We start from the raw sequence: 20062 nt of genomic DNA, 5'->3' as shown, positions 1-20062 counted from the left end.
TAATTGCGTTTTTTTGGTATTCGACCTTTTCACCCTGCCCCAGGGGGCGGGGCCAAATGATACTGCCCTCACACCTTTGTGCCATGTGGTGATCATAACTACTAAGTTTGGTGAATTTTTGCACAACCGTTTAGGAGGAGACAGCGTGATGGACGGAGAGTCAGACAGACAGACAGACAGACAGACGGAAGGACAGACAGACTGAGCCGATTACAATACCTCTCCCCTGTGTTTTTTCAAAAAGCGTGGGTATAATAAAAACAAACTTTATTGTGAGAGATGCTCTCTATCATGTAAGAATGAAAATTTGAATCTCACTGCCCAGTTAAAGGTTGATTATTAAACTGAGCCGGGCCATCTCTTCTGGTTTGCTTTCTTTGCAGGACCGTTGGTTCTGGCAGATCCGGAACAACCATGTACTTGAGGGCTATCCAGTGCTTATTAACAAGTTCTGGCAAGGGCTTCCTCCAGGGATTGATGCTGCATATGAACGCCCTGATGGGAAACTTGTCTTCTTTAAGGGTAATAATCCATCCTTTCGATCCTTCACTGTTTGGCATATTTTTACTTCATTTTTGTTGTTGTTGTTATCGTTGTTGGTACTCATGATGTTACGTGACCATTGGTCTGACACCATTGTATTTTTATGTTGGCATCTGTTGTGGATGCTTGGTGTTGGCATCTGTTGTGGATGCTTGGTGTTGGCTTAATGGTTAGGGTGGTGGGCTTTGGTTCCTAAGATCCTGAATCCAAATCCCCCTCAGCTGTTGAATTATTACCAGGTGGGGTTGACTCTGCCTGTCATCCTTCTGAGGTCGGCAAAATCAGCTTACCAGCTTGCTGGTATCCTGTGTCGGAGTGGCAACCCGTCCAGGATTGTGCCCAAAAGCCAAGGAGACTGCTTATGCAGACCAATGCTCTGCGCAAAGTATGGTCCCAATGGATGGATGGATGGATGGATCTCTTGTGGGCAGCCTCATTTTTCTGCTTTTAACCAGAAAATTTTGTTCAGCCAAAGATCAAGTTTTCAAATGTACATTATTTTGTATTTGTCAGGGAGATCTAATGCTCAAACCTTTCATTCAAATTTCTACAAACATCATGTGAGAATAAAGACAGTCATTCTGTGATTTTTTTAGAAATTACAAAATTGTAGAAACTGGTGCCTGACATCAGGAACTGAATAAATCTCATTTGGTCAAACCCGCGCGAAGAGCAAAAATCATACTGTCAGAAATTCTTCACACATGTATTGAAGTAAAAGTAAAGAAGATATTCGAGAAACACAACATAAAATAATCGAAAATAAATAATGCACCATTCTGCAGCAGATTTCACTATGACTTTACATGCAGTTTGCCATTGTGGATGTAGTTTTTGTCTTACTTCTTTTGGATTGCAGCACAAGGCTGCAGGGTAGCATAATTGGATAATAAGCCGCTGATGGCCCGCTAGACTGGTTACTTTGCGCGGCTGCACCAGGCTGACACAGCAGCTGTTGATTTGGACGTCAGGGAGGGGTGTAAGTATCCCTACAGCTCCCTGTAGATTAAGGGAGGAATTTGAAATTTGTTGACTGTGCCAACGATAGGTCACCTACTCTTCGAAAAGGACACCATGCGGTTTTTAATGTCCACCTACTCATGCCGGCAGACAGAACACCCAATTTAACGTCCATCAGAGGGGCAGCACACACATTGATAAATCATTCTGCCTGTGAAATACCGGGATGACAGTTCATAGCTGGGCTGAGATTCAAACCTAGGCTTGATAGCTTAGAGGTGAGTATGTGTACCTCTGGGCCATCCTGCCAGCCCAGTGGATGCAGGGATTCGGCGGATATCTCACCCCCCCCGCCCCCCCCCAACCAGGTTTGCTGATGAGGAGGATGTATGGATATGGACACCCAGCAGGATTAAAAACAAAACCTGTCAAAGGGTAGAGTAGGTCTTTGTGAGCGAACGGTCATCCATATATCTAGTGCCCAACTATGCAGATGTCCTCCTGCAGTTGGGTTACCTTTTCATAGGAGGCTGGTGCCAGGATTTGTGCTCCGGCCACCGTAAAGCGCTTCATTCCGCAAAACACGCAAAAAACACAAGGAAAACGAAAAACCCACTCCACGAGAGTACCTCCTATAGAGCTGCCCCTTCACAGGGCAACTCACTGGATGACGGGGTTAAGGCAAAGCCTTCAGGATCCCCATTCTTTGATAATAGGAGGAAAAGCATGGGGTAACCTTCGTGGACCGGGTTGCGGTGGTGTGTGTGGAGGTGGTGCTGAGGTGTCATCCACCAGACTTCAGTCTCCTAAGGTTAACCTGAGACGGTCCCATCAGGTGGGTGCCTGGAATGTTCTATTTTGAAGAGAGGATGATCACCTAGCTCTGCAATCAACTGAGCTCCAGCATTTAAGCATCGGTATTGCAGCACTCTCCGAGGTACGGAGGCCGGATAGTGGTGACATCATGGTGGGTGGTTACACCTACTCCTGCTCTGGTCGATCTGATGGCTACCATGCTGAAGTAGTTGCTGTAGCTGTGTCCAATAACTGACTTGCATGATAATTGAGGGAACACTGGTCAATGAGAATATTATGTGACTGAGGATTCATCATTCTTTGGGTGTCATTTCCCTATTCTCTGTGTATACTCCAACTTAGGTGAGTGATATCAACTGAAGGGGGCATTCTATGCCGCGCTCGAGTCTGTGGTTGATCGGTGCCCCAGGCGAGATACTCTAGTCTTGGGGGATTTCAATGACATTGACTGTCACTGATAGGGATGATTATGAGACATGGGCCAGGAACTATGAACTACAATAGCACTTTGTTCCTTGACTTTGCAAGAAGTTATGGCTTTAGAGTGGCATGGTTTCAGTGTCCACAGCCTCATCACTGGACTTGGTATTCCAACGCTGGTGGTGTGGCCAAGGAGATTTACCATGTGCTCATTGATGGTGGGGGATTGGACCATGCTCATTGGTCGTTGGAGGATGCTCCAAAACTGCAGGGTCAACCAGAGTGCTCAGTTCCTCGATACCGACCACAGGCTTGTTGAGGCAACGCTGAAGTTACAGCTTAAATCCGGAAGAATGGTACCATCCCAGCCTAGGCTGGATGTTGGCAAGCTCAAGGATGAGAGGGTAGCTGAGGAGTTTGTGAACAGGCTGAGTAGGAATTTGGGGGGAGGTGGGGAGGGTCTTGGTGTTTTGGGGAATCCTGAAGAGTTGTGGAGTGCCTTCAAGACTACCTTCCTTTTTGTTGCCGGTGGATGTCTTGTAACCCACCGTCAAATGAAGAAGAACTTTGTCTCCTAAGGGCCATTGCATATCATTGATCAGATTTGCAGGGCCAGGCCTGATGGCAGAGCTGAGCTGTTCACGGAGTTGAGGCATAAAATGTACATGCGTTGATGGCGGACAAGGAGGCCTATGTGCGAGGAATCTGTAAAGGGGAAGAGCATCCCTTGCAGTCAAGTGATTCTCGTCCTGCTTACAGAGGAATTAATGCAATGCATTCCTCCAAGCCCATCCCTTGGTGTACTGCAGTTCGAGCGGAAGGTGGTGAGCTCTTGACAGAGGAGTCCAAAGTGAAGGCCCGCTGGACTGGTTACTTTGCGCGGCTGCACCAGGCTGACACAGCAGCTGTTGATTTGGATGTCAGGGAGGGGTGTAAGTATCCCTACTGTTGACCCTCCAATCAATTATGAACCACCTGCATTTGTGGAAACACAGGCTGTGATGAACCAGTTGAAAGAGGGGTGTGAAGCTCCTGGGATCTTTGGCATCCATGCTGCACTTCTCAAGTATGGTGGAAATGCTGTTTCTGTTTCTCAACGACAAATCATGTCGTTGTATGCGGTAATTTGCTGTTTGAAGCACAGGCATCATCCCAACTGACTGGAAGAGGGGTCTTGTTGTCCCTCTCTGGAAAGGTAAGGGTGATCACCAGGACTGCAACAACTACCGAGGGATGACGCTGCTCTCAATGCCGTGCAACGTCCTTGCTCGGATAATTATTGAAAGGGTTCGCCACCATCTGCTTGAGCACCAATGCCCAGAGCAGTCTGGCTTTACACCAAAGTGTATAGTCTGTGAGCATCAGCTGCAGCTGTATGGATATGTGGCTCATTTTTCTGACACTGATGCCGCTCACCAAATTCTCTCAATGGGGGAGCCTCGTGAGTGGAGGAGTTCAACAGGCCGACCATGCGCCTCATTGTTGCAGCAGGTTGATCGGCATCTCAAGGAGATGGGGATGGGTCAGGCATCTACCTGAGGGATCGCCAGACGGAGGCTGCTGAAGTACCAACAGAAAGTGGATGCAGCAACATGCTGTTCTGGTACATGCTCCCATACCTGACCTGACCTAACTAAAGTATCTTCCAATCGTATGCACCAATTGGAATCCACAAAAGCATCTATCTATTCATCCTGAGGAATCGGTAGGGAACACACATAGAAACATTTGGATTGGTTTGAGGATAATTATAATCACATGAAGGAGCTCAATGACCACAAACACACTGCATTTGTACACAAGCAAAATAACACAGACCGAGGCCAAGAAAACATTGTACCATGACTCATGGGCTTAATTGCTATGTATGATCCATGCGATTAATATTCTATGGTGGGTTCACAAAGCCCAGGAGATGTCAGACTTATATGCAGATGGCTACAAGACTCCTGACTTTATCAGTGTCATCAATACTTTGGGTGAGCTTGAAAGGAGCTGCCCTTCTGTGATAAAGTGACGGTACATGTATTGTCAAAGACTGTGTGGGAATTCTACAACATTGGAAGGAACACTTCCGAGATCTTCTCAATCAGGATTCAGACATTGATAACCAGAGAGCCGACGAGATCCTTCAGTACCAGCTCATATCCAAGCTCAATGAGCTCCCAACCTTCAATGAAGTGCACAAGACTTGAGATCACGTCCACAATGAGGTTGCTGGACCAGGTGGTATGTCGAGTGAAGCTTATAAGCAGGGAGGTACCCTTTTTTTCCCATCACCTTCACCTTCATCAACAAAGTGTCTTGGCCCAATATTTCATTCAAGACAAAAAATACAAGTATCACTGTCTTCAAGAAAGGAGAAGAGTCAGACTGGGATAATTATTGTGGTATTGCCATGCCCTCAATAGCTGATAAGGTTCTGTTCAAGGTGTTCCTAAATAGGCTACTGCCCATCGTGGAACAACTCCCAGAATTGAAATTTGGCAATAGACCCAGCAGGGGAACCATTGACATGACTTTTGCTGTTTGCCAAATACAAGAGAAAAGTGGAGAACACCACCATTTCTTTTACATGGTCTTTATTGGTCCCACCAAGGTCTTTGATTCGGTGAATGGGGAGATTTTGTCAAGGATCCTTCATCATTTTGGCTGCCCTAAAAAAATGTCTCGAAGTGCAAACAATAACAGAAAAGACACTGTCCTTCACTGTGGATCACAATCTGAGGTCTTCCGCCCACCCCTACCCCCACGCCCCACTCCCATCAAGACCAGTGCTGACGTGACATGTCATTGCCCTGAAACTTCTCCGTTTATCTGGCAGCTTTCCTCACCCACACCTCTATCAGGAGTTGACATCCAGAATCATTTAGATAGGAAGCCATTCAATCCAAGGTGCTTACAGGTGAAGACAAACATATACACAGCCACCGTCATAGATGTAGACTATGCTGACAACTGCAACTGTTGCCCATTCAGAACAATACCTTCATGTGAGCTTTGACAACTTTGTTGATGTTAACAATGTTCTGTTTTGCAGTGATGTTCCAACCTGCTCTGGACTCTGCTACTCATCCTTCCATCACCATCAATGAAAGCACTCTTGAGAATATGATAATTTTGCCTATTGAGACAGCCACTTTTCCAAGTCTTCAGTCATCAACGAGGAGATCCAACATTACATTGTGTCCCTCCACAACCTTTGGCCATCTGAGAGCCCACAACTTTGATGAAAAGGGTCTAACAAAAGTAACCAAACTAAGTCTCTATTCGGTAGTCATCACTCCCACCCTGTTATATGGTTGCGAGACATGGTTGATGTATGAAGGCATCTCAAGGTCCTGGAGCATTTCCATCAAAGCACTCTTCGTGCTTCATCCAAATGTGTTGGGAAGAGTACAGAACACAAACCCAACTGCACTAGCATAGAATACTCTTTCATTATAGCTAAACTTTGCTGGACTGATCAATTGTGTCTAATGCAATAATCCAGACTATAATAAGAAATAATAAACATTCCTTACACGCCATGAGGTGCGTAGGGTTACCGAGGAAGTTTAATTGATTAAGGAGTACAGTCCTGGACAGGTCGTCACTCCAATGCAGCATACTCAAATGGCTTATTACCCCAGTAAGCTGGTACTCATTTTTCTGACCTCGGAAGGATAACAGGCTGAGTTAACCCTCCTGGTATTATTTCAACGGGATGACAGGGGCACAAACTCATGACCCTAAGATCTTAAGCCAGCCACCTTTACAGTTAAGCCTTAATCAAGACAATACCAAAGCAGATACTCTTCTCTCAATTGAGCTAGGGCAGTGAAGTGTTGCTGGCCAGAGAAAGAGATCTAAAGACACTCTTAAAGCTATACCATGAAGCAATGCAGTAATAACATCAAGATCTTGGAAAATGTTGCTGCTAACCACTTCACGTGGACAACCACCTGGTTGGGGGAGGAACACCTTAGCCGGTTGCAGAAGGCACACCTTAGTGTACCAACCACCCAAGCTCTCATCCAACTGTGTGAAGTCTGTGTATGTACTGAAGTTGTAGATCTAGGACAGAACACTTAGGTCACCAAGGCCCACCATTTAAAAGGTCAACTGTAGTTGCTGCACTTCACCTTAATTGATACTAGCATAACCCGCGCTCTGCGCGACATGTTGGGGTAGGTGTGTTTGAGAAAGGAACTGATGCAGAGCATCAGTAGTAATTTTACTTTAATGCAGTAAGTGAAATACGATTTCACTGTTTCAGAACCATTTTATTTACTCTTTTTGTACCATGCACCTCATATGGTCTTTGAGATAATGCAAGCCAAATATCACGTTACTCGAGCGCAGAACAAAGTCGAAGATAGCGCGACACGAAACCACAAACTCGGAAATAATATATAAGATTGACCTGAATAGCTGAATTGATCATTTTACTCGATTGTTACAGAATTGCCAAGGAGGGGTGGTTGAGGACTAGTCTCGATTTCTGCAAATAATATGTGGTTTTAAGACTTCAGAAAGTGGCACAAGATACTGAAAAATGCACTGCAATGCAGTCTATTTAACACCGAAGTTTTTGTGGTAGGTGTGTCACCACATACCCAGTCCTCACAAGAAAGGCCATTCCTTCAGGTCAATGGTACTTCACTTGAGTTGTTTCAGACTCACATGTTACATGCGTTTGGCAGTGGGAATGTTTGTTTGTTTTTATTGTGGAAGGTTTTGGCCTGTCATAAAGGCTCTGATGGTTCTATAGTATCGTATGCCTTCAACTGAACATACTTGCATTTTCCTGCATCAGGAAATCGTTTTTGGGTTTTCAACGAGAATGGGCCAGAACCTGGATATCCGCGACCTCTACGGGAACTTGGCCATGGGGTTCCACATGATCGTGTCGACACAGCTCTCTGGTGGGATATCCCAAACAAGACGTACTTTTTTCGTGGAGACCGGTATGTCCTGAGACACAAACATTGGTTTGCTTCCTTGTGCTGTTGCTTTTGTTGTTGTTGTTGGCGAGACTAGCGGATGAGTTAGAACACCGAACAGATCAGGACGTGACAGATAGAAAGAGGGTGAGTGGTGGGGGTGGGGTGGGGGGCATGCCAATAACATGGTTGAGGGACAATTCAGAGGGAGACTTGGAGAAATATGGGATGTGGGAAAGAATGAGAGCAAGTGGAGGACAATCGGTGATCAAAATCGGTACAACCGCAAACTCTATCGCAGAATTGGAAGGACAAAATTGAAATCCAGAGAGAGTTGCACTTTGGAAGGGTTAATGGGTGTTGAAAGATCATCGTTGTGGATGGGGAAATGATTTGAGATGGTGGTAAACACCTGTCTTGAAGCCCAGGATGGAAGAATGAGATTGAAGAGAGTGTTGAAGTTGGTTCCACAGATGGAAAGAAAGAGGAACGAATGAGTGGAGATGAGCAACGAGTCTGGATTTTGGGAATTTCACCAGAAATGGGTTGATTGTGGACCGCATGCACCGCACGGAAAGAGCAGAAGGTGCAAGACCAGAATGGAGGCGGAGAAGGCTAAGGAACCACAGAACCTTTGTGATGTGGAAGTGATAGGGCCAGAGATTTGAGTTCAATGCAGGATTTTCCAATGATTTTGAAAGCCTTGGTTTCCATGGTATCAAGCTGAATGAGGTTTGAGGCAGGCGTGCCAGCTTAGACGGGAGAGCAGTACGACATCAAGCATCTGATGAAGGTTTTGTGGGTGGATAAAAATTGATGTGCTCTGGTAAGACTTTGCACAACAGAGATTGCCCAGTTGGTGACTGGCTTTGGAAGCCAACTTAGACATGTGGTTTTCCCACAAAAGATCCTGGCTGATGGTGAGGCCCAAATGTTTGAGTGACTGAACTTCAAAAGGATTGTTAAGGAAGTATATGGAAGGGTTCGCCAGACAGTCCTTATATTATGGAGAGAGAGTGTGTGAGATTTGTCAGGATTGAAAGGCATATCCAAGTGTTTGACCAGCTTGTGAATCTATGAAGGTCTGAAGAGAGGGAAGAGGCTATAACCTGCCTATCTGAAGGATGGGGGATGTTATGGAAAAGGGTGGAGTCATCAGCAATGATCGAGGATTTTCCAGAGAGTCAGAAAGAGCGTTGATGAAGATAAGAAATATGACTGGGCCCAGAACACTGCCTTTGGGGACTCCAGCCCTAACAGGGAGAGGAGATGAGAGGTTTCTGTTGAGTTCTAAACGTTGGCTATTAGAATGGAAGTCAGAAAACCATGTGTAGAGTTGGCCTTGGATGCCATTGGCAGAAAGTTTGGAGAGCAAGGTGGGATGGCAGACTATTGAATGCTCAAGATTTGTCCAGAGAGATGGTCCTGATCTCATGTCTGGCATTGAGGGCCTCCATCCATCGTTGGGAGAGTAGAAACACATTTCCAGGGTGTTTCTTTTACATATATATATATATATATATATATATATATATATATATATATATATATATATATATATATATATATATATATATATATATATATCCAGGGTGTATATTTAGGTGGACGAGTGACCTGGTCTGAATCGAAACCACGATCATCTAAGAAATGAAAGTATTTTATGTCAACTTTGATGATGGATTCCATGACCTTGCTGAAGATTGGAAGTAAGCTGATAGGTCTGTCCTTTTGTGTATTTTGTAAATACACCCTTTGTGTATTTTATTTTAAAGGCCCTGTCACACCTTGACGATTTAGCCAGCGTATGCCGACGTATGAAAAATCTGTCTAAAACGCTGGCACACGTCGAATACGTTATGGGTAAGTTTTGTATACGTTAAGAGCACGCTGGCATACGTCGTAATTCGCTGGCTTACGTCGTAGTACGCCGAGCTCGTCGACAAATTTTAACATGCTTGAAATTTTTTGAGGTATGCCAGCGTATGACTCACACGTTCCGCATACGCTGGCCATAAGTTGTAGGCACGTTACACGATCGTTGGCACACGTCGACACACGTTACTTGTAAGTTACTCATAAGTCGAAACACGTCGAGGTAATGTTTAGCATACCTGAAACTTATTTCTAACCTATGAGTAACGTGTTGTAGGCACGTTACGCGATCGTTGCACACGTCGACACACGTTACTTGTAAGTTACTCATTAGTCAAAACACGTTGAGGTAATGTTTTGCGTCAGTGTTCCAGACTCCCTGTTTTTTTTTTTTTCTTCGGTATGACGGTGATGTTGACACTTCGATTTCTAGTGCGGTTATAATATAATATAATTAATAGGCTGCCGCTCAACGATTTAAATCATAACCGCACTAGAAATCAAAGTGTCAACATCACCGTCATACCGAAGAAAAAAAAAAAAACAGGGAGTCTGGAACACTGACGCAAAACATTACCTCAACGTGTTTTGACTTATGAGTACCTTACAAGTAACGTGTGTCGACGTGTGTCAACAGTCGCGTAACGTGCCTTCAACTTATGGCCAGCGTATGCGGAACGTGTGTCATACGCTGGCATACGTTGAAAAATTTTCAACATGCTGAAAATTTGTCGACGAACTCGGCGTACTACGACGTATGTCAGCGTGCTCTTAACGTATACAAAACTTACCCATAACGTATTCGACGTGTGCCAGCATATTCGGAAAATTTTTCATACACTGGCGAAAACGTCAAGGTGTGACAGCGGCTTGACACTTCGATGTCTAGTGCGGTTATGATTTGAATCGGCGAGCCGCAGCCTTTTAATAGGCTACGCCACGTGATCGTCGGCGATACGCTGCCGCGCTATGCATAATTTAGACTATCGTTGGGCATAGGTTGTGAACGCCGACAATACGCTCAGCATTCTTTGATATAAGTTATCTAAACGTTCTGTGTACGTTACTAATACGTTATGCATACGTCCAACTCGTTATGAATACGTCCAAAACTGGAAGAAAAAAACATCAATAGTTCAGCGTACGCCAGCGTTTTACATACATTTTGATACCTTGCCATACGCTGGCTAAAACGTCAAGGTGTGACAGGGCCTTAAAACACGTATGTGAAGACATTAAAATTAACCACCAATCATTGGAATTCCAACCTTTGAAGGACCATGGCGCATGATGATCTTTAACCACCCTCGTGATGAATATGTGCTTGTTATGCTGTATTAATGTTTTGGAATCCCCAAAAACAAAATTCTGTGCTTTCTGAAATCTGTAGCTTTGGATGAAAGAATGTTCGTGTTTGCCTATAAGTTGGCTTTGTACTTGTGTGAGAATGTCAGGTAAGATATAGTTTAATTATGTGTCACAAATTCAGCTTATCACACGTCATAATTCCTTGGCCCTCACCAAGTCGATTATTTTGTTTATGTCGAAGCTTTTACTTACTCGAACCAGCATCTCGCCCAAGTATTATTGCAATGTTTCAAAAACACAAATAATGTGAACGAAAAGGTTCTACAAGGTTGAGTCGCAGTGTGAGCATGAAATGTTCTACAAACGTATGTCAACTGCTACTGACCCAGAATATGAGGGGTCACGTGCTATGTGATACCCATATGATGCCAGCCTTTTTTCTTTTCTTTTCTTTTCTTTTTGTATACACAGTTAGAATCAGTACACTGAACGGATCAGGGCACACCAAGCCAAAAGGAACGGTTGAGAGAGGGGGAAACACCAACAGGAGAGTTGAAGGTCGAGATAGAGGCAGACTTGGACAAACAATGGGTGTGGGGTGGAATGAGGAGCAGGAGAGGATGCATAGGGTGGATAAGATGGATACAGAAAGAAACTCTCAGGATGGAAACTGAAAATTTGGAAGGAGGAGGGATTGGGGTGGTGTGAGGAAGGGGGTTAATGAGGCTAGAAAAGATCATTGTTTTGGATTGGGGATAATCTGAGATGGTGGTGAACAGCTGTCTTGAAGACCTGGAAGGAAGAATGAGATTTGAACGGATGTGGAAGTTGATTCCACAGGTGGGAGAAAAGAGAAACGAATGAGTGGAGGTGAGCAGTGATCCTGGAATTAGATAGGCCATTTAGGCCTTGACCCCAGAATTGCATCTTTATCTTTGTCAATGAAAACAGGGTCTTGCAACTTTTTGGACAAGGATGGCATGGATATAGGAATAAGCATGGATGAGTCTAAATCTCTGCCTCACCGACAACAACAAGGACTCTAATCTCCAATGAGGGGTGAACATGCTCATGGACGCTGTGGTCAGAGAGATGGGCAAGTGTAACTGCAGTGTTGCTCCGATGTGCAAAAAGAAACACCTTAACCTGGCTTGAAAATAACACAATCCTCACTCTTGACTGGTCAAAGAGTCACTTACTTATTACACACCAAAAAATGATGGAATTTTGACACCTTTCCTTCCCCCTTCCCCCTTTTGAAATGCAGGCATTTTCATGCAATGGATGAATCGATTTGACGTTTTGTTGTATCAAAACACAATGTTGAATGGCAATCATTTTCCCCAGCCACACCAAAATTCAGGTTTTAGCCCCTAAGAATCCGAATTTCAGGGGTGGCTTTGTAGTACATTCACTGGATTACCATCCAAGAAGTTGAGTTCAAATCCAACTGAGAGCAACAGTATGAAGGATACGAATTCCCAGCTTCTGGATACTAATCATCTAGTCTTAAGAGGATTTCCACACTGATATCGGATCGAATCCATTGATCAAAAGCCCATCTGGCTCACTTGTGACCTTAACTGGGTGTGTATTGTCCCCCTCGGAGAAAAACTGCTGCATTTTGCTTTGACTACTTGCTCGATTATTGTAAACTTGTTGCGTGAGTCATTTACACACATATAGCCCCATGATGCACCCCTCACCCCCTTTTAGTTCAGTAAAGACAACACATCATAACATCACCCACAAACTCGACCTTTGAAGTGCTGTTTATCATTATCATCACGTACATCGTATCTTCGATACCTTTCAAACCGATTCATTTACGAAGGCAGTAGGAGATGTATTATTGAAAAATCATGACATTTGGTCACGGTGTCCTCGTGACATCTCTCAATTAAAATCGAATTATATTTGTTAAGTTGTGCTCACAGCTATTCTTGTGTTGAAGGTACTGGCGATTTAATGAAGAGAAGCGAACCGTGGATGCCACCTACCCAAAATCGATAGACATTTGGAAAGGTGTCCCCGATTCACCGAAAGGTGCCTTTGTGGACAATAAAGAAAGTAAGTGAAACCCATACATAGTATTGCGAATGATAAATGGTGCCATTGTATGACCTTGCCTGAGGCTGCAATCTTGCGTTTTTGGCATCATGGGAAAGCTTGGCAGAGGGGTGTAAATGAATCCTACAATTTCTGTCCCTCGGAGAGCTTTTTTCATGCCTAGCTTCGCCTAAGTAAAGGGTTAGTTCAACATAAGTAGACCCAAGCCTCTTATTGGCACAAAGACGAGCCAAAAATATTTCTCTACACTTGTATTGTGCAAAACGGAAACTGAGCTTGGTTCCACTTGGTCGTGTCTAATTTCCCTCCCTGTCCTGCATTTGTTGTGCAGCATATACCTACTTTTATAAGGGCAAGGACTACTGGAAGTTCAACAACAATCGGCTGCTCGTGGAGCCTGGGTACCCAAAGTCCATGCTACATGACTGGCTGGGATGTTCTCGTGCTCCGCACGCCCGCGGACCCGTGGCTCCCGGACTGCCGGCCTTGCCTGGGATGGACGGGGCGGTGGCCGTGGGTAGTGGTGTTGCCGGTGGCGGTGGCGGCGGAGCTTCAGCGAGTCCCATGAACGTTGTAGCAGTTGTTATCCCATCAACATTTGTGGTGTGTGCATTAGCACTCGCGTGTACGCTGCTGCAGCTAAAGCAGAAGGGTGCACAGGCGTATGTGGCACGGTGCAAACGATCCATGCAGCAGTGGGTGTGAAATTCATTCTTCATGGTGAACTTGGAGACTGAGTGTGAACATGGACGCAAGTGCCAGCAGTCAGGGTAAAGTAGGCAGACAAGCGACTAAAAAACGCCGGCAAATGGTCATACGAGGCAAAAGGTCATGCGAGGCCAGTTATACTAGGTGACACGGTTTCTTATCTCATCCTGTTCATTTTGGTATGAAGAAACGAATTTGGCGGTCACCGAGAGACGAAGTGCAACAAACGTTTTGGGATCAGGTGCAATGATCATGGAATTTGGGTGCAACAACCATGGAAGGAAAGGGGGCAGGTGGTGTGGGGGTTAGGAGGGGAGTGTAGCAACAATGGAGGAGTGTAGAGTGGCTGCGATTGCTTATCGGTGAAGGACATCCGGCTTTGTTCTTAAACACACATGGAAGTGAATCAATATGGAGGTATAAATGCCTACTATAATCAAACCTTCGATTATTTTTCCATTTTCACAGTGGATCCATAGGTGTTAAAGTTAAGTTCCAAAAGCGGTATTGTTTAGAATTATTCTAAAGGATAGCATATACACTTTGGCGACTTGAGTCGAGGTGCGAATGTTTCGTGTTCGGTTTCTTGGTCTTGGTTTACATTGAGGTTTGCAGGATGGGAAAACCGAGCATTTGCCTTTTCTTGTGCGGCCTGCAAATTTGAGCGTGACCTTTACGTGAGTTTGATTGGATTGCCATCAAGGTGCGATGTCTAAACTGCGCGATTTGTGATACAAGTATTGGTAAATTGAAATCTAACCCTTTACCACTGTTTAGCCTTCTTATTAGATGTGTGGTAAAATTAATAATATATTAACCGCCAGGGTTATAACTCCTGCTGCATTTTGGAATGATGATAAAACGGTTCACGGTTATTGTAAGGTAGATTTAGGGGTATTGGCGAGGTGATGTGTTCTCAGCGATTTTAAATTTTAGGCTTCTTATTTCGTATGTGGCACATGGTTGCAGGTGGCATCACTTGCTGGGGTCTCAGCTGTGTCACTGATGTAGTGCCCCCTGTAGATTAGAGCAGGAATTTGTAATTTGTTCATGGTGCCGGTGATGGCTCGCCTACTCTTCACGAAGGACACCAAGGGATCTTCAACGTCCACCAACTAATGCAGGCGGATGGGACGCCCATTTAACGTCCATCTGAGAGACGGCAAACATGTAGATGAATCACCGTCTGCAAAACACTGGGATGACGGTTTATATATTTTAGGCTGTTGATGACGAGATCCCACCAATCCGTTTCTCGTAACTCCGAAAGGGGGGAGATGAACAATGGTGTTGTCAAATTGCGAAACCTTGCAACAACGACCCGGGCGGTGATTTTTCTGAGTGCACGATGGAGGTAGTGTCGCCTGTCGGTAGTTGGATGGCGTGCGGTGGTTGACCCTAGTACTTATTCTGAACCCACTTGAAGAACCAACAAATATTCCGCCAAACTGCATTGCCGCATGCGTTGTGCACTGGTAGTTGGATATGACGGAGCAACGTACACTGCACTGTTTTATATTTGGGTAATTAGTAGGATAAATTTTAACCTCAAGCCTGGGATTGTGATCCCACTGTTATTCCCAATAACGGCGGCCATGTAGGACCTGTGCAGACGAGCATCGCTATCGGGTGAAAAGGCATCCTTGAGTTTGTTTCCTCAATGGCAGTCAGGTGCATTATTTAGCATCACAACACCTGTTAGTGTAACGCTTTCATACTACTCAGTTAGTCTTCACATCAGTGATGTATCAAGGAAAAGTGCACTTCCTTGTAAACAGGCCATTGAAGCCATCATCAATGGGTTTTTTTTTTTAACCTTGCAGTGCGTCAACCTCACAATTATGGACACCGGGAGATTAAACGAAGGTATACGTGCCCAGGATGTTCGGAAACCCTTGTGAATGTGCATGGAATTCAGATACACATACACTTGTTGATCACGAATGAGTCGTGATTTGTCGTGGTCATGTACTCATCAACAGACGCACGATACTTGGAGCAATGTACCCCAGGGGTGGTGGTGGGTATACGTGGGAAGCTCGTGGATCGAGTGATACAGTACAGAAAAAGGAGTCAACTTGTCGTCAATCGATTTTTGAGGCCTGCAAGCAATCTTCAACCCGCCTGCCCACCGCTACCGGGCATACCCGGCACACACAACATGAGCGGTTGTGTATATAACAAATATTGCGGAGCATAAAAGAAGCGAAACTTTTCTTTTTTGGGGGGCTGCCAGTTTGGAGTAAATGTTGGATTCTGGAGCACGTGCCCCAATTTCTCCAGGATTTGACATGGAGGTTTATGTTCTTGGGTACTCCAGTGGCTGAGAGGTTTTGTTTTATATATTCGACCAGTTGTGAGTTCCTAAGAATATCAAAATGTTTCTTGGATTTTGAGGCCTGTCCCCTGATGCCAAACACTCGACAGTACTGGATCCCCCAATGCTCTCTTTGCTCAATGATGATTATTCCGCTCCGTTATGTTCAATGGGAATTTGGATTTATTTTTAATTTTTTTTAATTTTTCCTACATTTCATTTTAATTTCAATTACGGTACTCTGTACTCGTGCATTTAAAGGTGGGAAGAATTTAAGATGGCCGTCTACCCAACACTGTACAGTTGATGATGATAGACTTTGTACTTGCACCGGAAGGATTTACCCTGATGTGAGATCAGGAAAATAACCAGAGAGTTGTAATGAGATGTCGATTGCAATGAAAGGCCATTGTGCCGAATCATCACTTGTTTGTCTCACTTGGGCACTGCCATATATCTGTGAATGAAGGTTCATGGGAGAACACCATTTGGCCCATCATTGTTGTGTTGTACCCCAAAGCTAGCCTTAATGCATTTACTTTAACTGCATTTTAACTTGACATATACTTTTATGTATTTATTTTAAGAATGAAGGCACCACCAACTGGTATAGCTGGTCGCCAGACAAGGCTCCTGATGTCTGACGTTTCCACCATGAGTGGTCTTCATCCAGGATGGTGCAGGCACCATTTGCCAGGTGTTAAGTATTCTACCAAGGTGGAGGGGGCATCACATGACTGGTGTGCAGATGGTGAGACCTAATGTTTTCATCAACGTGAGGAAGTGATATAACGAGTGTGAGGAAGGGATTCGTCATTGCAAGGAAGTGATGCATCATCCAAATCCCAGTGGTTCATGACATTGGGGACCCACGTACTTATACGAGGGACCTTTTTATGGCTTCAGGAATGGGGTATCCATGAGCAACCTCGAGCCATGGTTGTTTGCTCATAAACTTACATGTTTGAGGTCTGTCTAAAAAGTAATGGGACTGACTTCACAGAAAGTTTATTCCAAAAAATATATTGAAATCACAACTTGTCCCCTTCAAAATAGTTTCCCTCCAGTCTCACACACTTGTCCATCCTCTTCTTCCATGCTTCCATGCACCCCCGGAAGGCTTCTTCTGGAATCCTCCGGAGCTCCGTCGTCATGGCCCTTTTGATGGCCTCCACATCAGGAAATCGAAGCCTGGTGTTGGCTCAGTGGTTAGGGTGGCGGCTTGGGATCCAAGAGTCCTGAGTTCAAGCCTCGTTGCCTGCTGAATTACTTCACCAGGGGATTGACTCAGCCTGCCATCCTTCTGAGGTCAGCAAAATGAGTACCAGCTTGCTGGAATGATCGAGTCGTTCGAGTATCTTGCGTCGGAGTAGCGACCCGTCCAGGATTGTGCCCAATAGCCAAGGAAACTGCTTCGGTAGCACCGACGCTCTGTACGGAGTATGTTCCCAATGGATGAATGGACATCAGGAAATCGGGTCCCCTTGATCACCCCCTTGAGCTTGGGGGATAGGAAAAAATCACAAGGGGTCAAGTCTGGTGAATACGGAGGGTTGCTCCAGAGTTGGCACGTTCCACTCCGCCAGAAACTGTCAGATGCTCAGGGCACTGTGAGCAGGGGTGTTGTCATGGTGGAGCACCCAGGCGTTGTTCTCCCACAGATCCCTCCTCTTGTCCCGGACTGATCTCATGAGGCACCAGAGGATCTCCTTGGACACGTATTGATTCACTGTTTGACCCTGTGGTAGAAACTCGAAGTGGATGATGCCTTTGATGTCAAAAAAACGTGATGAGCATCACCTTGACCTTCAACTTCGACATCCTTGCTTTCTTTGGTCTTGGTGATGCCAGACTTTTCCACTGACGACTCTGCCGTTTGGTCTCTGGATCGTATTCGAATATCCACGATTCATCGGCACTAATGACTCTCCCAAGCAGGTCTGGATCGTCCTCGAGGCGCTCGATAATGTTTTGATAGACAGTGACTCTTTGCTGTTTCTGGTCCTCGGACAACAGCTTGGGGACCATCTTTGCGCACACCTTGTACATTTCGAGATTTTCAGGGATGATGCTCCAGACAGTGTCCTTGTTGATGTAAAGTTCCTCAGCAATCATCCGCACCATGAATCGACGATCTGCACACACCATCTGCTTCACACGCTCGATGTTGTCCGCCGTTCTGCTCGTTGAAGGTCTTCCAGATCGTGGATCGTCTTCAACCTCCTCCCATCCCTCTTTGAACCTCTTGTGCCATTCAAATGCACGTATGCGTGACATCGTTTCTTCCCCGTAGACTTGCTGCAGCATTGCGAAGGATTCGGAAGGTGTTTTGCCAAGCTTGGAAAGAAACTTCAGATTGGTTCTCTGCTCACGACTCATAGTGTAAAAACTCAGATTCGATGTGTAAAGCAAGACCTGTAAAAAATCACACAATGAGCGCAGTCAACCATCACCAATCATATATATTGCTGTAATGTTGCGAAAGACTGTGACACAACCCGTTCATTCAAGTTGTGTAAGTGGAGCACACAGCAGGCTCAGTCATGTTACTTTTTAGACAGACCTCGTATGTTTGTTCTATGCCAGTGTTTCTCAAGGTGGGGCGTGGCAATATTTTGGTGGGGCATGAGGATTCAGAACGAATGAATCAATATATGATCGCTTTCATAGCTTTGCTGTGAGTTCCCTTCTTGGTTGACTCAGCCATTTCTGGTGAATTTATCTAAAGTACCAGAGCAATACCAAGAGGAGTTATGCGAGTTGCAACAAGATGAGTCTGTGAAAACTCTTTTCAAGATCAAAGGAACCATGATGTTGTTGTCTGAGGAGAGCGAAAAGAAACACCCAAACTCGACTACTTTGGCAAGGGAAGTATTGATAAATTTTCCATCATCTTATTTCGTCGAATGTGGATTTAGTGTTGTTACCGATTTGCTGCAAGCTAAGAGAAATCGACTGGAAATCACGAAACGTGGTGATTTAAGGCTGAAACTGACGAAATTGGTTCCTCAAATCCAACAAATCTGCAGCCAGCGTCAAGGGCAGGGCTCCCATTGAAGTGAGTAGCAATTGAATAAAATTTGCGATAAAGTTTTAATAAAGCCTTTTGAATACATATGTAGTATATACTGGAGTGTCTCCAATCATGGTGGGGCATACGATATTTTTAAAAATCAAAGTGGGGCATGGGGCAAAAAGGTTGAGAAACACTGTTCTATGCCATTTGTTTTATTAATGTAACAATTTTCTTGTTTCAGAGTATCATCCAGAAGTTTGTGCATCACATCATTATGGATCTCACTGAAACTGGGCATTGAGGTGTCATCAAATCTTTATGTAAAGAAGATGCATCTCTGAAGAAATCCACTGACACATAGTCATGTATGGTGAAGGTGCACCCTCATAATCCATACCATCCAATACCAGCTGCCTTTCAGCATGGACAAGAGTCCCATGTGAAGGTATTAATTGTGGAGGATCGTTGCAGTGAGTTAAGGCCACCAACATCACAGGATTTGGAATTTCTCAACACAGCATGTTCACAATGTCCAAGATCTCAGTAAGTTGGGTCCCCTGAAACAGGTCAGGTCAGGTATGGGAGCATGTGCCAGAACAGCGTGTCGCTGCGTCCACTTTCCGCCGGTACTCCAGGGGCCTCCGTCTGGCCATCCCCCAGGCAGATGCCAGGCCCATCCCCATCTCCTTGAGATGATGGTCAACCTGCTGAAACCACGAGGCACGTGGTCGGCCCACTGGCCTCCTCCACTCATGAGACTCCCTCGCTGAGAGAATCTGGTGAGCAGGATCAGCGTCAGGAAAACGAGCCACATGTCCATACAGCCGCAACTAACGCTCACGGACTATGCAGGTAACAAATCTCATCCGAGTCTCTCTCAGCAACCGCTCGTTGGACACAAAATCCGACCAGCGATAGCCAAGGATTCTCCGAAGAGACCTGGTACCAAAGGAATTAAATCTCCATCTCAGATCCTTGGTCAGAGTCCAAGTCTCGCATCCATAGAGCAAGACTGGAAGTACCAAGGACCTGAAGACTCGGACTTTCGTCCTCCCGCACAGATACCGGCAGCGCCACACCCCATGATCCAGTGAATCCATGACT

At 45.1% G+C, this 20062-nt stretch overlaps 1 protein-coding gene across 2 annotated transcripts in view; it reads left to right on the top strand.

Moving 5' to 3' along the window:
* The window catches only part of LOC147022371 (matrix metalloproteinase-16-like), an 80417-nt gene extending 64050 nt beyond the window's left edge, over nucleotides 1-16367 (top strand). For both annotated transcript variants that reach the window (XM_085893216.1, XM_085893217.1), the window contains 4 exons: nucleotides 384-522; nucleotides 7538-7688; nucleotides 12802-12917; nucleotides 13249-16367. In XM_085893216.1, coding sequence (XP_085749342.1) covers nucleotides 384-522; nucleotides 7538-7688; nucleotides 12802-12917; nucleotides 13249-13622 — 780 coding nt within the window. In that variant the 3' untranslated portion in view covers nucleotides 13623-16367. The remainder of the gene's footprint in view (nucleotides 1-383; nucleotides 523-7537; nucleotides 7689-12801; nucleotides 12918-13248) is intronic.
* The last annotated feature ends 3695 nt before the right edge of the window (nucleotides 16368-20062 follow it).

The sequence above is a fragment of the Eptatretus burgeri genome, chromosome 8 (genome assembly GCF_056783735.1).
Source record: "Eptatretus burgeri isolate ZD-2024b chromosome 8, Ebu_testis_v1, whole genome shotgun sequence".
NCBI lineage: Eukaryota > Metazoa > Chordata > Myxini > Myxiniformes > Myxinidae > Eptatretus > Eptatretus burgeri.
This window is presented reverse-complemented; position numbering and strand designations above follow the sequence as displayed.